Source organism: Pongo pygmaeus, chromosome 13 (assembly GCF_028885625.2).
Source record: "Pongo pygmaeus isolate AG05252 chromosome 13, NHGRI_mPonPyg2-v2.0_pri, whole genome shotgun sequence".
Classification (NCBI taxonomy): domain Eukaryota; kingdom Metazoa; phylum Chordata; class Mammalia; order Primates; family Hominidae; genus Pongo; species Pongo pygmaeus.
Window position 1 is genome coordinate 119136607 of NC_072386.2, and position 15005 is coordinate 119151611.

General features: G+C 50.3%; 1 protein-coding gene across 19 annotated transcripts in view; it reads left to right on the forward strand.

The window, feature by feature from the left end:
- Nucleotides 1-2322: 2322 nt before the first annotated feature.
- ODF2 (outer dense fiber of sperm tails 2) overlaps nucleotides 2323-15005 on the forward strand; it is a 45842-nt gene continuing 33159 nt past the window's right edge. For 2 of the 19 annotated variants that reach the window (XM_054501073.2, XM_054501086.1), the window contains exons 1-4: nucleotides 3470-3658; nucleotides 6976-7066; nucleotides 7958-8074; nucleotides 8350-8475. In XM_054501073.2, coding sequence (XP_054357048.1) covers nucleotides 3495-3658; nucleotides 6976-7066; nucleotides 7958-8074; nucleotides 8350-8475 — 498 coding nt within the window. In that variant the 5' untranslated portion in view covers nucleotides 3470-3494. Of the gene's footprint in view, nucleotides 2636-3408; nucleotides 3659-3783; nucleotides 3976-4593; nucleotides 4836-6975; nucleotides 7067-7920; nucleotides 8075-8349; nucleotides 8476-15005 lie in introns of those variants that run through there. The other 17 variants (XM_054501067.2, XM_054501068.2, XM_054501075.2 and 14 more) reach the window with 17 other exon arrangements.

The window sequence follows — 15005 nt, forward strand, 5'->3', positions numbered from 1 at the left end:
GTTGGAGCTCAGGAGCTTGAGGCTGCGGTGAGCTGTAATCATGCCACTGCACTCTAGCCTGGGTATATTATATATAATATGTATGTATAAAAATGTGTATATTTATTTATGTTTATTTATTTATGTTTATTTTCTGAGATAGAGTCTCACTATTTCACCCAGGCTTGAGTACAGTGGCACAATCATGGCTCACTGCAGTCTCGAACTCCCAGGCTCAAGCGACCCTCCCACCTCAGCCTCCCAAGTAGCTGGAACTACAGGCATGTGCCACCACGCCCGACTAATTTTTAAAAATGTTTTGTAGAGATGGTGTCCCCTATGTCGCCCAGGCTGGTTTCAAACTCCAGGTTTCAAGCAATCCTCGCACCTCAGCCTCCAAAAGTGCTGAGATTACAGGCATGAGCCACCATGCCTGGTGATTTTTTTTTTTTTTTTTTTTTTTTTGAGACGAAGTCTCACTCTGTCGTCCAGGCTGGAGTGCAGTGGCGGGATCCCTGCTCACTGCAACCTCTGCCTTCTGGGTTCGCACAATTCTCCTGTCTCAGCCTCCCGAGTAGCTGGGATTACAGGTGCCCGCCACCACGCCTGGCTAATTTTTTTGTATTTTTAGTAGAGATGGGGTTTTGCCTGTTGGCCAGGCTGGTCTGGAACTCCTGACCTCAAGTCATCCGCCTGCCTCGGCCTCCCGAAGTGCTGGGATTACAGACGTAAGACACCGTGCCCAGCCCCCCACCCTTTTTTTTTTTTTTTTTAAGAGATGGGGCCTCCCCATGTTGCTCAGGCTGGTCTCAAACTCCTGAGCTCAGGTAATCCTCCCACCTCAGTCTCCCAAAGTGCTGGGATTACAAGCATGAGCCACCACGCCTGCCACCCCCCACCCCCGAATTTTGTTTACAGTTAATATTGCAAAGGCCTCCTCTCTCTACATGCTTTCTTGTCTTTCCAATCCATGCTCCGCATTTTTGGAGATGGAGTCTCGCTCTATCCTCCAGGGTGGAGTGCAGTGTTGCAATCTTGGCTCACAGCAACCTTTGCCTTCCAGGTTCATGCAATTTTCGTGCCTCAGCCTCCTGAGTAGCTGGGATTACAGGCATGCACCACCACGCCTGGATAATTTTTGTATTTTTAGTAGAGATGAGGTTTCCACATTGTTGGCCAGGCTGGTCTGGAACTCCTGACCTCAGGTGATCTGCCTGCCTTGACCTCTCAAAGTGCTGGTATTACAGGCGTGAGCCACTTTGCGCTTGGCCACCTTTTTTTTTTTTTTTTTTTTTTTGAGATGGAGTCGCGCTCTGTTGCCCAGGCTGGAGTGCAGTGGTGCAATCTTGGCTCACTGTAACCTCTACCTCCTGGGTTTAATTGATTCTCCTGCCTCAGCCTCCTGAGTAGCTGGGACTATAGGCGCCGGCTGCCATGCCCAGCTAATTTTTGTATTTTTAGTAGAGACGGGGTTTCACCACGTTGGCCAGGCCGTTCTCAAATTCCTGACCTCAAGTGATCAACCTGCCTCAGCCTCTCAAAGTGCTGGGATTACAGGTGTGAGCCACAGCGCCTGGCCTAGAGTGAAATACTGAAAACCCCTTCATGGCTTTCCAGGCTTCTGAGGGATGAAGTCCAACACCTTAGGCTGGCCTATCAGACGCTGCATTGTCTGGTCCTGCTGACTTTGGCAGGATTTCTCTCATCACTGGCCCTGTAACACTTCAAGGGACTGCAGTGATGATGCTTCATAGAATATGCCGTATTCTCTTGTACCTGCATGTGGTACCTGTGTACCTACTGCTCTCTGCTTAGAATTCCCTTTGCTGCTTGTTTGGCAAACTTCCACTCACCTTTCATGGTTCAGCTCCAATACCATCACCTCTGGGAACCATCTCCTGCCCACTCCAGGAGGACTGGGACCTCCTTTTCCTGTCCTCTTTTCCTTGAACCTGTATATACTTTGTTTGTTTGTTTTGTTTTGAGACAGAGTCTTACTCTGTCACCCAGGCTGAAGTGTAGTGGTGATTTTGGCTCACTGCAACCTCCGCCTTCCAGGTTCAAGCAATTATCCCTGCCTCCTCCTCCCTAGTAGCTGGGATTACAGGCACACACCACCATGCCCGGTTAATTTTTGTATTTTTAGTAGAGACGGGGTTTCGCTATGTTGGGCAGTCTGGTCTTGAACTTCTGACCTTAGGTGATCCGCCTGCCTCAGCCTCCCAAAGTGCGGGGATTACAGGCGTGAGCCACCGCAGAATCTTAAATGGTTGGGTTACAATGAGGATTAGGAAATCTATCAATTATTCAACAGAGAGACAATGAATGGATCAAGGATCGGGGAGCTCCCTGACATTACAGAACAAATTCAGTATGCAGTGTACTGTGAAAGCGAGGCGGAAAAGCAGGTTTTGTTTGCGAATCTGACTTTAGGATTGCAGGTGAAACACTTGTGTGACCCTGGAGCTGTGTGGCTAAGGTGCTGCGGGGTCACTGGAGAAAGGTCAAGGGACTGTGGCCCAGTTGGCCCGGAGGTTGTTCAGGTCTCCCAGATTCCAGGGCGGCATTATGAGCCACGTGACAGACCTCCCCTGACTGGCTGACAGCGAAGCATAATTGAGAAGATGGCGGACCAGCAAGGACCTCATCAGAATAGGTCTGTACAACACAGAGCGGCATAGAGAGTGCAGGAGGGTGGTAGACCGGGCGCGGAGGGTCACGCCGGTAATACAAGCACTTTGGGAGGCCGGGGCGGGCGGATCATGAGGTCAGGAGATCGAGACTATCCTGCCCAACACGGTGAAACTCTGTCTCTACTAAAAATACAAAAAAAAAAAAAAAAAAAAAAAATTAGCCGGGCGTGGTGGCGGGCGCCTGTAGTCCCAGCTGCTCGGGAGGCTGAGGCAGGAGAATGGCGTGAACCCGGGAGGCGGAGCTTGCACTGAGCCGAGATCGCGCCACTGCACTCCAGCCTGGGCGACAGGGCAAGACTCCGTCTCAAAAAAAAAAAAAAAAAAAATGTGCAGGAGGGTAGTGAAGAGCAAGGGGAATGCCGACCCTTTCTCCTGTTGGGGCCGAGACAGAGGCTATGTGGGCAGGGGAGAGTGGCCGGGGAATGCGCAGAAGCCAGCTCCATCTCTGCACTAACAGTGGACTAGGGGCAGGGCTGGATTTTCCGAGGCAGTGTGCAGCTCCCAATAACTTGTTCCATGGGTCCTCTGTGAGCCTAGTTTCCTGGTGGGTACCGAGGGGAGCGCGTCGGAACCGTACGCTCCTTTGAGTGAGGGGAATCCGGGAGGACCCAAGGCAGGGGAAACAGGGCCGAGCGGGAAAGCCCTTGAATGGGGGGCGAGACCCGGCCAGGCTCGCTGGACGCGTCGCACGTCTCCTTGGTGACGGGACGCGTGGCCCGGAAGTGGGCGGTGCTTCTGGCGGGGCGGGGCATCTCTGTGACGCTAGGGGCTGGGCCTCGATGGCGAAACCCAAGCGGCTCCCGGGGGGGTTTGAACTGGCCAATGGGCGAGCTGCCGACCGGGTGTCGGAAAAGGAGGCGGAAGCGGGGAGGAGCCGCCGCCAGAGCCAGACTGCATCCGCCGCGGCGTCTCCATGGCACGACCCTGGCCTCCGACTTCAACGACTTCATAAGGCGGCGTTTCTGGGCACAGCCGTGTCGCTCCTGGTGAGAGGCCGCCGGCAGGCGGGATCCATCGCCCTCCGGGGCACCGCGGGCGAGACGTCGCCTTCGCACTCCCGGCGCGGTCGACCCCGCGGCGCCGTCGAGTCCTGCGTTCCCCCCCGCGTCGCGCTCGTCCCCCTCCTGTCAGAACCTGGGCCCCCGCCCCGCCCACCAGCGCCGGGCCTCTCCTCCCGCTAACGGGCGGTCGGCCGCCTCCTTCCTCTCCTGGCTACCACGGGGCTCCGCCCCTCCTCTGCCGCCCGCAGGCAGGGCTTCGCCTTTCTCTCCATGGGCAGAAACCGGTACTCTCCTGCCTGCTGGTGGGTGGCCGTCCCTTCTCTCCGCCGACAGAGGCTCTCCCTCGCTCTGCTGCCCGCCGGCGGCATCGCCCCGACCGCCTCGTCCTCTCCGCGGGCATCCACACGGCAGTCACTTGCCCGCCCTCCGTAGGCAGCGCTGTCCCCCGGGCACCGTCTCCGGGTCGCCAGGGCCCTCGTCCGGGGGGGTCCCGCCCGCCCCCTCCCAGCCCGGCGTCTATCCTGCTGAGAACTCGGTTGTTCAGTTTTCCCTCGCGGCGGGGCACCCGGGGCCCATGCAACCTCCGCACCTATCTCCTTCAAACACTATTGGTCCTCTCGGGCACCTGTTCTTCCGGGAACGCCTCTTCTCCTAGGAGACAGTTGTGCGGCCCCGCCCCAGCATCCCCTCGGCTCCCAGCGCGGTTCCGGCCCTCTGGGGCCCGCTTGGGGCCGAGCGGTTCTCACCCGCCCTCTCCGCACGTCCGCCGGCGCCTCAGGTTTTCCCCGGTAGCCACCGGCAGTCCTCCGCGTGGGGCCCGGGCGCGGTGGTCCTTTCCCTCGCTGTTCTGCCCCGTCCCCTCCCCTTTCTCTCCTCTGCCCCCAGGTCGCTCAGCCTCTCCTATCTCCCCCTACTTTGGCAGGACAGTTGCTGTGCGACTTGGACAGTAGAGGAGCGCCTCCCAAGTTTTCATCCAACTGCAAACCCCAAAGCTTCCACCCTTCTCCCCTCAGAGAGGACGTTTGATGCCGGGCCCCTTGAGAGGCTCTTTGACAAGCCCGCCCCTCTGGGTCCCCCTGAGCAGAGCCTGCTGACCCAATTGCCCACCTTTGCGGCTTTGATGCCTAGCCATGTCTGCCTCATCCTCAGGCGGCTCCCCCAGGTATTGCAGATGTGGGAGGCGCCTGCGCCGGAGGGCAGGGAAAGGTGGCCAGGGGTCCCCAGGGCAGGCTCGCCTGAGGCTTCCAGCTTCCTCATTGTGTTTGCTGAAAGTCTGGACCAAAACATTTAAAAATCGTTTTTAAAGGGAAGGGGGAACGAAATGTATACACAATCCTAGCTCTACCTCCCTCGCTCCTTCCCTCCCCAGATGTCACAGCTTCCTGGAAGCAAACAGGGTCACTCTTGTTGTCTTTATATAGTAGAGTATTAGGTTCAGAGCCTTTTCGAAGGGAGTCGAGATGTAAATAAATAACCTGTAGGAGGTGGATGTGGCAGTTAGCAAGATAATGGAATCCAGGTGGTTTGACAAGAAACCCACTGAGAGATTTCCCAAAGCTATTGGCTTTACGTGAACAATGTTCTAAATGATGAGGGAAAAAAGCCTGTCTTCTCAGTTTTGGTATTCCTTGGCTAAAGGATCAGTAGAGCTCTATATATATATATATTTTTTTTTTTCCCTTCTTTTTAAAATCACGATGTAATACACATACAGCAAAACGCATACCAAAGTGCTCAAGTATTTTTTTCCTTGCATTTTGAAGTTGCATTATTTTCCCCAAGTGTTTGTAAAGAGGGCAAGATGATAATTTGGGACCTCCCTGTCTCTGCCCCACCCTCCCCGCCACCCCCTGGTCGCTCAGCCTCTCTGATCTCCCCCTACTTTGGGGGGCCAGGCGCGGTGGCTCATGCCTGTGCAATCCTACCACATTGAGAGGCCAAGGTGGGTGGATCACCTGAGGTCAGGAGTTTGAGACCAGCCTGACCAACATGGTGAAACCCCGTCTTTACTAGAAACATAAAAAATTAGCTGGGCATGGCGGCACACGCCTGTAATCCCAGCTACTCAGGAGGCTGGGGCAGGAGAATTGGAGAATTGCTTGAACCCAGGAGGCAGAGGTTGCAGTGAGCCAAGATTGGGCCACTGCACTCCAGCCTGGGCGACAGAGTGAGACTCCATCTCAAAAAAAAAAAAAAAAAGGCAACGAGATGGATCAGATGGTTATTCCAAGGCCCTTCCCATCCTGGAGTTCTTGGATATACTGCTGAAAGGTTTTGGAGCAAATTAAACTTTTAAACTTTTGCTCTCTCTCTTTTTTTTTTTTTTTTTTTTATTTGGCTATCTTTGCAGATCTGGTGATGGGGCTGTACAGTATATGTGTAAGCAAGGTGAATTACACATGGCATTTAAAAAAAAATCCTCTGCTGCTTAAGAGCTTAAAGGATAGCAAGTGGAATATTTTGGGAAATAGATACTTTTTTATTCTCTTAGGGGAATATTTGAGACTTAATTTGATGAGTGTGCGTCACAGTGACTTCTCGTGCCTGAGCCTAATGCTCTTTGAAAAAAATTTTTTTTTTCTTTTTTGTTGTTGTTTTGAAACGGGGTCTCCCTCTGCCACCTAGGCTGGAGTGCAGTGGCGTGGTTACTGCTCACTGCAGCCTCCACCTCCCAGGCTTAAGTGATTCTCCCACCTCAGCCTCCCAAGTAGCTGGGACTACAGACACACGCCACCACACCCAGCTAATTTTTGTATGTTTTGTAGAGATGGGGTCTTGCCATGTTGCCCAGGCTGGTCTCAAACTTCTGGGCTCAAGCAATCTGCCTGCCTTGGCCTCCAAAAGTGTTGGGATTACAGGCATGAGACATGGCTTGTGGTCACTAATGCTCTATTTTTGTCATTCACTCACTGCACCTTTCTCCAGGGCCACCTCTGCGCCAGGCACTGTCCTGGGTGCTTCTACCCTTGGCCAAACCAGCACCTTGGCTGCTGTTCATGTGCTGCTTGCTTTTTGTCATCTGACAGGATGTCAGCTAGGCTTTTCAGCAAGGGTCATAATACATGTGATGTGATGATATGTTAAAAGTCCAGCCTGCAAATGCCTGTCACCCTATTTCCATCCCACTGCTGGACACACCATGCACATCTGGTACTCATCTCAGGGGAGTCAAGGAATTCTAGGCTGGTTTTCCTAGCCATGAAGATGTTAGCTATCGTAGTCAGTGTGTAATTTCATGAGATCTAAAATATAAGAGAGCCCTAGTTTTCTGCTTACAATCTGGTTCTTGTGCCTGGGTGCAGGTTTCCATCGTGTGGGAAGAACGGAGTAACGAGTCTCACGCAGAAAAAGGTCTTGAGAGCACCTTGTGGCGCACCCAGTGTAACTGTGACGGTAGGTGATGCACTCATGTAGCAGCCCTCTTTGGTCACCCTGCTAAAAATGCTTATGCACACCTTTTCTAGGAGGTGCCTTACCCTGCTGGCACCATCGCCGCCCAGTTGCTCTGCTAGGTGCTGTTATGCATACCCTGCTGATTTTTAATTATGATCATGTTTGCCTGTGGTAAGGTTGCCGGGTGTGAGGAAATTGTCTTAGACTTATTCTTCCAGCCAAATCCTAAAATCTTGAGATTTTTAAAATAAAGAAAGGAAAAGAAAAAGAATAGAAAAAAAAAGTTTAAAGAATGAGGGGAAGGATAAGAGCTGGTGGTGGTTGAGGGGTTTGTAGCTGCGGTTCTGCCTTGCTCATGTTTTCTTTAGAATCTAGACAACCTTCTCATCCTTAGGATTTCCTCCAGCTTTCTGTTTTCGTGGTCTTTGATCTGCCTGCTCTCTGATTTATTCTGCACCCTGAGCATTTTGTGTGTTTCCCATGCCAATCTGCATGCCCAGTTGAGATCACTGTGTAGAAGGATCCGCCTGCTTTCCGCTGTGCTTCACTAAATCCAAGGAGGAGCTGTGCATTCCAGCAGGTTTAGAGGAGATCCAGCCCTGAGGACCCTGGTGCCTGCGTCTGGCATCTGTTCTAGAACAGGCGGGTCTTGCAGACCCCTCTTGAGTGGACCAGAATCTCCCTGGTGGTCTTCTGCTGGGATCTCTGCAGGAGCCTGCTGAATGATACTCCCGCCTTGCTCCCTGCCTGCATGCCAGTAGTTGGTAGCTGTCCTGCTCGCTTGGTGGCTAGGCTTTTTGGTGGCCCCCAGAGGCTGTGAGCTCTGTTTTTATGCCCAGTTTACTCATCCACAGATCAACCATTTTTGTGTTGTCCTCCCCCACCTGCCAGAAGCCAACCATGAAGGACCGCTCTTCAACTCCCCCCTTACATGTTCACGTGGATGAGAACACCCCTGTCCATGTCCACATAAAAAAACTCCCGAAACCGTCAGCGACCAGCAGCCAGGTAGGAGCATGCCAGTGGGGCGAGGTAGTAGCTGTGGATCTGGGTGATCCTGCTAAGCCCAGCCTCCTCGCACTCTGACTCCAAAGATTTGGGAGACAAACACACTCTTTCGGAGGCCGGTTTCCTGGTTAGAAGGTAGGCAGGCCTGTCATCCAGGAGCAGCAGCAGTAACATTAGTCAGAAGAGGCACTCTGCCAGTCGGAGAGGGATGTCACTAGCGTGGCACCGTGGCCAGCTGGGTGTGGAAGTGACCCTGGGTTTGTCCCTTTCCACAGAAATCTCACAAGCGAGGAATGAAAGGGGACACTGTGAATGTGCGGCGGAGTGTCCGGGTGAAAACCAAGGTACCTTGGATGCCCCCTGGAAAATCATCTGCCCGGCCCGTGGGATGCAAGTGGGAGGTAGGCTCACCCTTGCCCAGGCTTTTCTTCTCGGACTGCTCAGATCCTAGCAGGCCTCAGCCTCGGTATGATTCAGGGTCAGCTATAGCTACTGGAATGTCCTAACAGACCCCATTTACTGAGGGCCTTGCTAAACCCTGAAACTGTGTGAATCTTCTTGAGTTCTCATGATACTGCTGTGTGGGAAGTCCTGCTGTCCAAAGGCAGAGATGAGGAACTAGGCCTCAGAGAGAAGTGATTTTCCCAGAGTTACAGAGAAGGTAGCAGAGCTGGAGTTGAGATTCATTCTAGAGGCAGTATTCTTAGCCTCTCTGCTTTGCTTGTGAGGAGCCACATCACATGTATTTTCTTTTCTTTTCTTTTCTTTCTTTTATTTTTGAGACAGAGCCTTGCTCTGTTGCCCAGGCTGGAGTGCAGTGGCATGATCTTGGCTCACTGCAACCTCTGCCTCCCAGGTGCAAGTGATTCTCCTGCTTCAGCCTCCCTAGTAGCTGGGAATACAGGCGCCCGCCACCACTTCTGTCTGATTTTTTTTATTTTTAGTAGAGATGGGGTTTCACCGTGTTGGCCAGGCTGGTCTCGAACTCCTGACCTCAGGTGATCCACCCGCCTCGGCCTCCCAAAGTGTTGGGATTACAGACGTCAGCCACCGCAGCCAGCCTATTTTTCTTATAGTTTATTACATTAGAAATCTTTCATACCAGCAGTGAAAAGAAAAAAAAAAATAGAAATGAAAAACAAAAGTAACTCCTTGAAGTTTATAGTCATACCTCATAAAACTATGTCAAAACTGACTCCTTGATTTACCAGACAAAGGAGACTCCTTTCCCTTAGAGACAAAGGGAGTATGGGGCCTTCTTAGGATTAAATGGAAACTGCTCTGACCAGTACAATAAATTACAAGGATTGAAATTAGGATGCTGCCTTATATTTTTTACTACATATACTTCACTAATAATCAGTGAAATGTAAATTAAAAGCCGCAGTATATATTTTTTTAAAACAAAAACAATGAGCTTTTTTCTTGAATGGAAAAAGTTTAAAAAATGACAACTATCTCCTGCCAGCAAGCATATGAAATATCAATGAATCTTTTTTTTTTTTTTTTTTTTCAAAATGGAGTTTCGCTCTTGTTGCCCAGGCTGGAGTGCAGTGGCGCGATCTCGGCTCACCACAACCTCCGCCTCCTGGGTCAAGCGATTCTCCTGCCTCAGCCTCCTGAGTAGCTAGGATTACAGGCATGCACCACCATCCTGGCTAGTTTTGTATTTTTAGTAGAGATGGGGTTTGTCCATGTTGGTCAGGCTGGTCTCGAACTCCCGACCTCAGGCGATCGGCTCACCTCAGCCTCCCAAAGTCTGGGATTACAGGTGTGAGGCACTGCACCTGGCCCGAATCTTTTAAAACGTTTTTTATAGGACTGTGAACCTGATTCAACTGTTCTGGAGTCAGTTTGGCAGCACTTGTCTAAACATTGATTCTGTAATTTTTCGTCTAGGAAGTTGTCCTAAAAACATCATAGAAGAGTAGAGGGATTTTTTTTTTTTTTTTTTTTTTTTTTTTTTTTGAGACGGAGTCTCGCTCTGTCACCCAGGCTGGAGTGCAGTGGTGCAATCTCGGCCCATTGCAAGCTCCGCCTCCCGGATTCACACCATTCTTCTGCCTCAGCCTCCCAAGTAGCTGGGACTATAGGTGCCCGCCACCACGCCCGGCTAATTTTTTATGGTAGAGATGGGGTTTCACCGTGTTAGCCAGGATGATCTCGATCTCCTGACCTCATGATCCGCCCACCTCAGCCTCCCAAAGTGCTGGGATTACAAGTACAGGGATTTTTTATAGATTTTTTGCTATAGCATTGTTTGTAACAGAGAAATTGGAAGCAACCTAAATGTCCATCAGCAGAGTGTTGGTTAAATTATAATACATCTGGCTCGGCGTGGTGGGCTCACACCTGTAATCCCAACACTTTTAGGAGGCCCAGGAGGGAGGATCGCTTGGGCCCAGGAGTTTGAGATCAGCCTGGGCAACATAGTGAGATCCTATCTCTACAAAAAATAAAAAACTAGTTGGGCGTGGTGGCATGCGCTTGTAGTTCCAGCTACTCAGAAGGCTGAGGTGGGAGGATCGCTTGAGCCAGGGAGGTTAAGGCTGCAGTGAGCCATGATCATGCCACTGCATAGCCTGTGTTACACAGTGAGACCCCGTCTCAAACAAAACAAAACAAAAGAGAAATATGATACATCCATACAATGGAATACCATGCAGCCTTGCAGAGACTGAGGTAGAGGCTGATTGCCATGGCTTATACCTGTGATCCCAGCACTTAGGGAGGCCAAGGCAGGAGGATCACTTGAGCCCAGGAGTTCAAGACCAGCCTGGGCAACACGACGAGACCCTGCCCCTACAAAAGATAAAAAATCAGCTGGGTGCAGTGGTACGCACTTGTAGTCCTAGTTACTTGGAGGGGAGGTTGAGATTTCAGTAAGCTGTGATTATGCCACTGCACTGCAGCCTGGGTTACAGAAGAGGACCCTGTCTCAAAAACAAAAAGATTGAGACAGATATTTATGCATGATAATGAAGCATGGAGATGCACAACGTATAACATTTGGCCGGCCCTATTTGTGCAGAAAAGGGGCGTCTGTGTCCATGTGTAAATGCATATGTTTGTATGTGCAGAACGTTTTCTGGGAGAATATGTTTATATCTACAGAACGTTTTCTAGGAGAATATGCAAGTAGTGGTAAACAGTGATTGCCTCTGAGGTATGGCAAGGTTTAATACTTTATTTTTATTTATTTATTTACTTTTTGAGAAAGAGTCTCGTTTTGTCACCCAGGCTGGAGTGCAGTGGCGCAATCTCAGCTCATTGCAACCTCCACCTCCTGGGTACAAGCGATTCTCCTGACTCAGCCTCCCGAGTAGCTGGGATTACAGGCACGCACCACCACACCTGGCTAATTTTTGTATTTTTAGTAGAGACGGGGTTTTGCTATGTTGGCCAGGCTGGTCTCAAAACTCCTGACCTCAAGTAACCCGCCCACCTCAGCCTCCCAAAGTGCTGGGATTACAGGTGTGAGCCACCACCACACACAGCCAAAAATGCCTTTTTTTTTTTTTTTTTTTTTTGAGACAGAGTCTTGCTCTGTCATCCAGTCTGGAGTGCAATGGTGCAATCTCAGCTCATTGCAACCTCCACCTCCTAGGTACAAGCGATTCTCCTGCCTCAGCCTCCCGAGTAGCTGGGACTACAGGCGTGCACCACCCCGCCTGGCTAATTTTTGTATTTTTAATAGAGACAGGGTTTCACCATATTGGCCAGGCTGGTCTCGAACTCTTGACCTCGTGATCCGCCCTCCTTGGCCTCCCAGAGTGCTGGGATTACAGGTGTGAGCCACTGTGCCCAGCCCAAAAATGCCTTTTCAAAAAATAAAAAGCCTTGGTAGTTTTGGTTTTTTTGTTTTTGTTTTTTTGAGACGGAGTCTTGTTCTGTTGCCTAGGCTAGAGTTCAGTGGCATGATCTCAGCTCACTGCAACCTCCACATCCCAGGTTCAAGTATTCTCCTGCCTCAGCCTCTGAGTTAGCTGGGACTCAGGCATGCACCACCACACCAGCTAGTTTTTGTATTTTTAATAGAGTTGGAGTTTCACCATGTTTGCCAGGCTGGTCTTGAACTCCTGATCTCAAGTGATCTGCTCGCCTCGGCCTCCCAAAGTGCCGGTATTACAGGCATGAGCCACTGTGCCTGGCCTCCTTGGTAGTTTTCAAAGTACACATCACAGAGATGCTGCTATGAAAAATTTTCCTGTTGACATGGGTTGCTAGGGGTAATAATCCCCTCTGGAAAGCATAATGCCACTTCCAGCCCCATTGCTAAATCCTAGAGATGGAAGGTCCCAGAGAGGTGGCCTGCCCAGGTTCTCTCAGCACCTGAAACAGTAGCTGTCTTTTCTGCTTTCATTCTTGTGTCTGCCCCTTTCCACTCTCCAGTGGCTTCCTGTGGCCCTGAGAGGCCCTAATTCAACCCTGTCCTTCGTGGACAGAAGGGGAACAGCCCCTGGAGGTGGAAGTTTGAGGAAGATACGGAAATGAAGACCAAAACCTGCTGTATGCATGTGGGGTTCTTGTTTGATATCTTACAACTCCTGGAATATAAGATCAGCTTTGGGAGAAAGAAGGTCTAGGCTTTTTTCTTGCCTTTATTACTAAAAGTGATCAGCCGGGCGCGGTGGCTCACACCTGTAATCTCAGCACTTTGGGAGGCCAAGGCAGGCAGATCATGAGGTCAAGAGATTGAGACCATCCTGGCCAACGTGGTGAAACCGCATCTCAACTAAAAATACAAAAATTAGCTGGGCATGGTGGCACGCTTCTGTAGTCCCAGCCCCTTGGGAGGCTGAGGCAGTAGAATTGCTTGAACCCTGGAGGTGGAGGTTGCAGTGAGCTGAGATTGCGCCACTGCACTCCAGCCTGGCAACAGAGCGAGACTCCGTCTCAAAAAAAAAAAAAGTGATCTATTTTTATTTAGGGAAATTTGAAAAGACAGAAAAATAATCAGCTACTCAATTCTGGCTGCTATTAAGTTTCAAAACTTCTTGTTGAAAAGTACAGGCCCAGGAGCAATGACTCACTCCTGTAATCCCAGCACTTTGGGAGGCCGAGGCAGGCAAATCAACTGAGGTCAGGAGTTCGAGACCAGCCTAGCCAACATGGCGAAACCCCGTCTCTACTAAAAATACAAAAATTACCCTGGCATGGTGGTCGTGCCACTAATCTCAGCTACACAGAAGGCTGAGGCAGGAGAATTGCTTAAGCCCATGAGGTGGAGGTTGCAGGGAGCCAAGATCGCGCCCCTGCACTGCAGCCTGGGCAACAAAGCGAGTCTCCATCTCAAAAAAAAAAAAAAACGGAAAAGAAAAACGAAAAGAGGACTGGCCGGGCCTTGTGTCTCACGCCTGTAATCCCAGCACTTTGCGAGGCTGAGGCAGGCGGTTCACCTGAGCTCAGGAGTTGGAGACCAGCTTGGACAATGTGACGAAACCGTATCTCTACCAAAAATACAAAAAACTAGCCTGGTGTGGTGGTGTGCACCTGTGGTCCCAGCTACTTGGGAGGCTGAGGTGTAAGGATCGGTTGAGCCTGGGAGGCAGAGGTTGCAGTGAACCAAAGTTGTGCTACTGCACTCCAGGCTGCTTGACAGAGTGAGATCTCATCTCAAAAAAAAAAAAAAAAAAAAGGAAAAGTGCAGGGATGTACACCCATCAGAAGTGTATTGCTCCATGAATTTTCACAAGCTGAAGGTACCTGTGTAACGATCACCCAGCATCCTAGAAGCTGCCCCTGGCTTTTGTCTGTGTCACTCCCTCCCCATCACAAGGAGTAACTAGTCACACTTTCATATATATATATTTGTTATTTTAAAAAACATATAGTCATGTGGCCGGGCACGGTGGCTCACGCCTGTAATCCCAACACTTTGGGAGGCTGAGGCGGGCAGATCACGAAGTCAGGAGATCGAGACCATCCTGGCTAACACGGTGAAACCCCGTCTCTACTAAAAGTACAAAAAATTAGCCGGGCATGGTGGCGGGCACTTGTAGTCTCAGCTACTCGGGAGGCTGAGGCAGGAGAATGGCGTGAACCCGGGAGGTGGAGCTTGCAGTGAGCCGAGATTGCACCGCTGCACTCCAGCCTGGGTGACAGAGCGAGACTCCGTCTCAAAAAAAAAAAAAATTTTATATATATATATATATATATATATATATATATATATATATATATATGTAGTCACGTATCAATTAACAATGGAGATATATTCTGAGAAACATGTTGTTAGGCACTTTCATCATTGTGCAAACACCATGGAGTGTACTTACACAAACCGAGATTGGTAGAGCCTGCTACACACCTGGGCTGTATGGTATAGCCTATTGCTTCTAGGCTACAGACCTCTACAGCATGATGCCATACAGAATACTGTAGGCAACTAACACAGTGGTAAGTATTTGCATATTGAAACATAGTAAATATAGAAAAGGTATGGTAAAAATATGGTGTTTTGGGACCACTGTCATATATGCAGTCCATTGCTGACTGAAATGTTACGTGGCACATGACTGTTTATACATTTTCCTATTTTTGTCATTTTAAATATTAAAAGTAACTTCTTTTCTTCTAAAAGCAGTATATATACCTGGATGTGGTGGCTCATACCTGAAATCCCAGCACTTTGGGAGGCCAAGGCCGGCTTCTCACCTGAGGTCAGGAGTTCGAGACCAGCCTGGCCAACATGGTGAAACCCCACCTCTACTAAAAATACAAAAATCAGCTGGGCATGATGGTAGGTGCCTGTTATCCCAGCTAGTCGGGAGGCTGAGGCAGGAGAATTGCTTGAACCTGGGAGGCGGAGGTTGTAGTGAGCCGAGATGGCACCACTGCACTCCAGCCTAGGCAGTGGAGTGAGACCCTGTCTCAAAAAAAAAAAAAAGCAAAGTGTTTACAGCTTTGCATAGTTTCCTGAAGCATATGT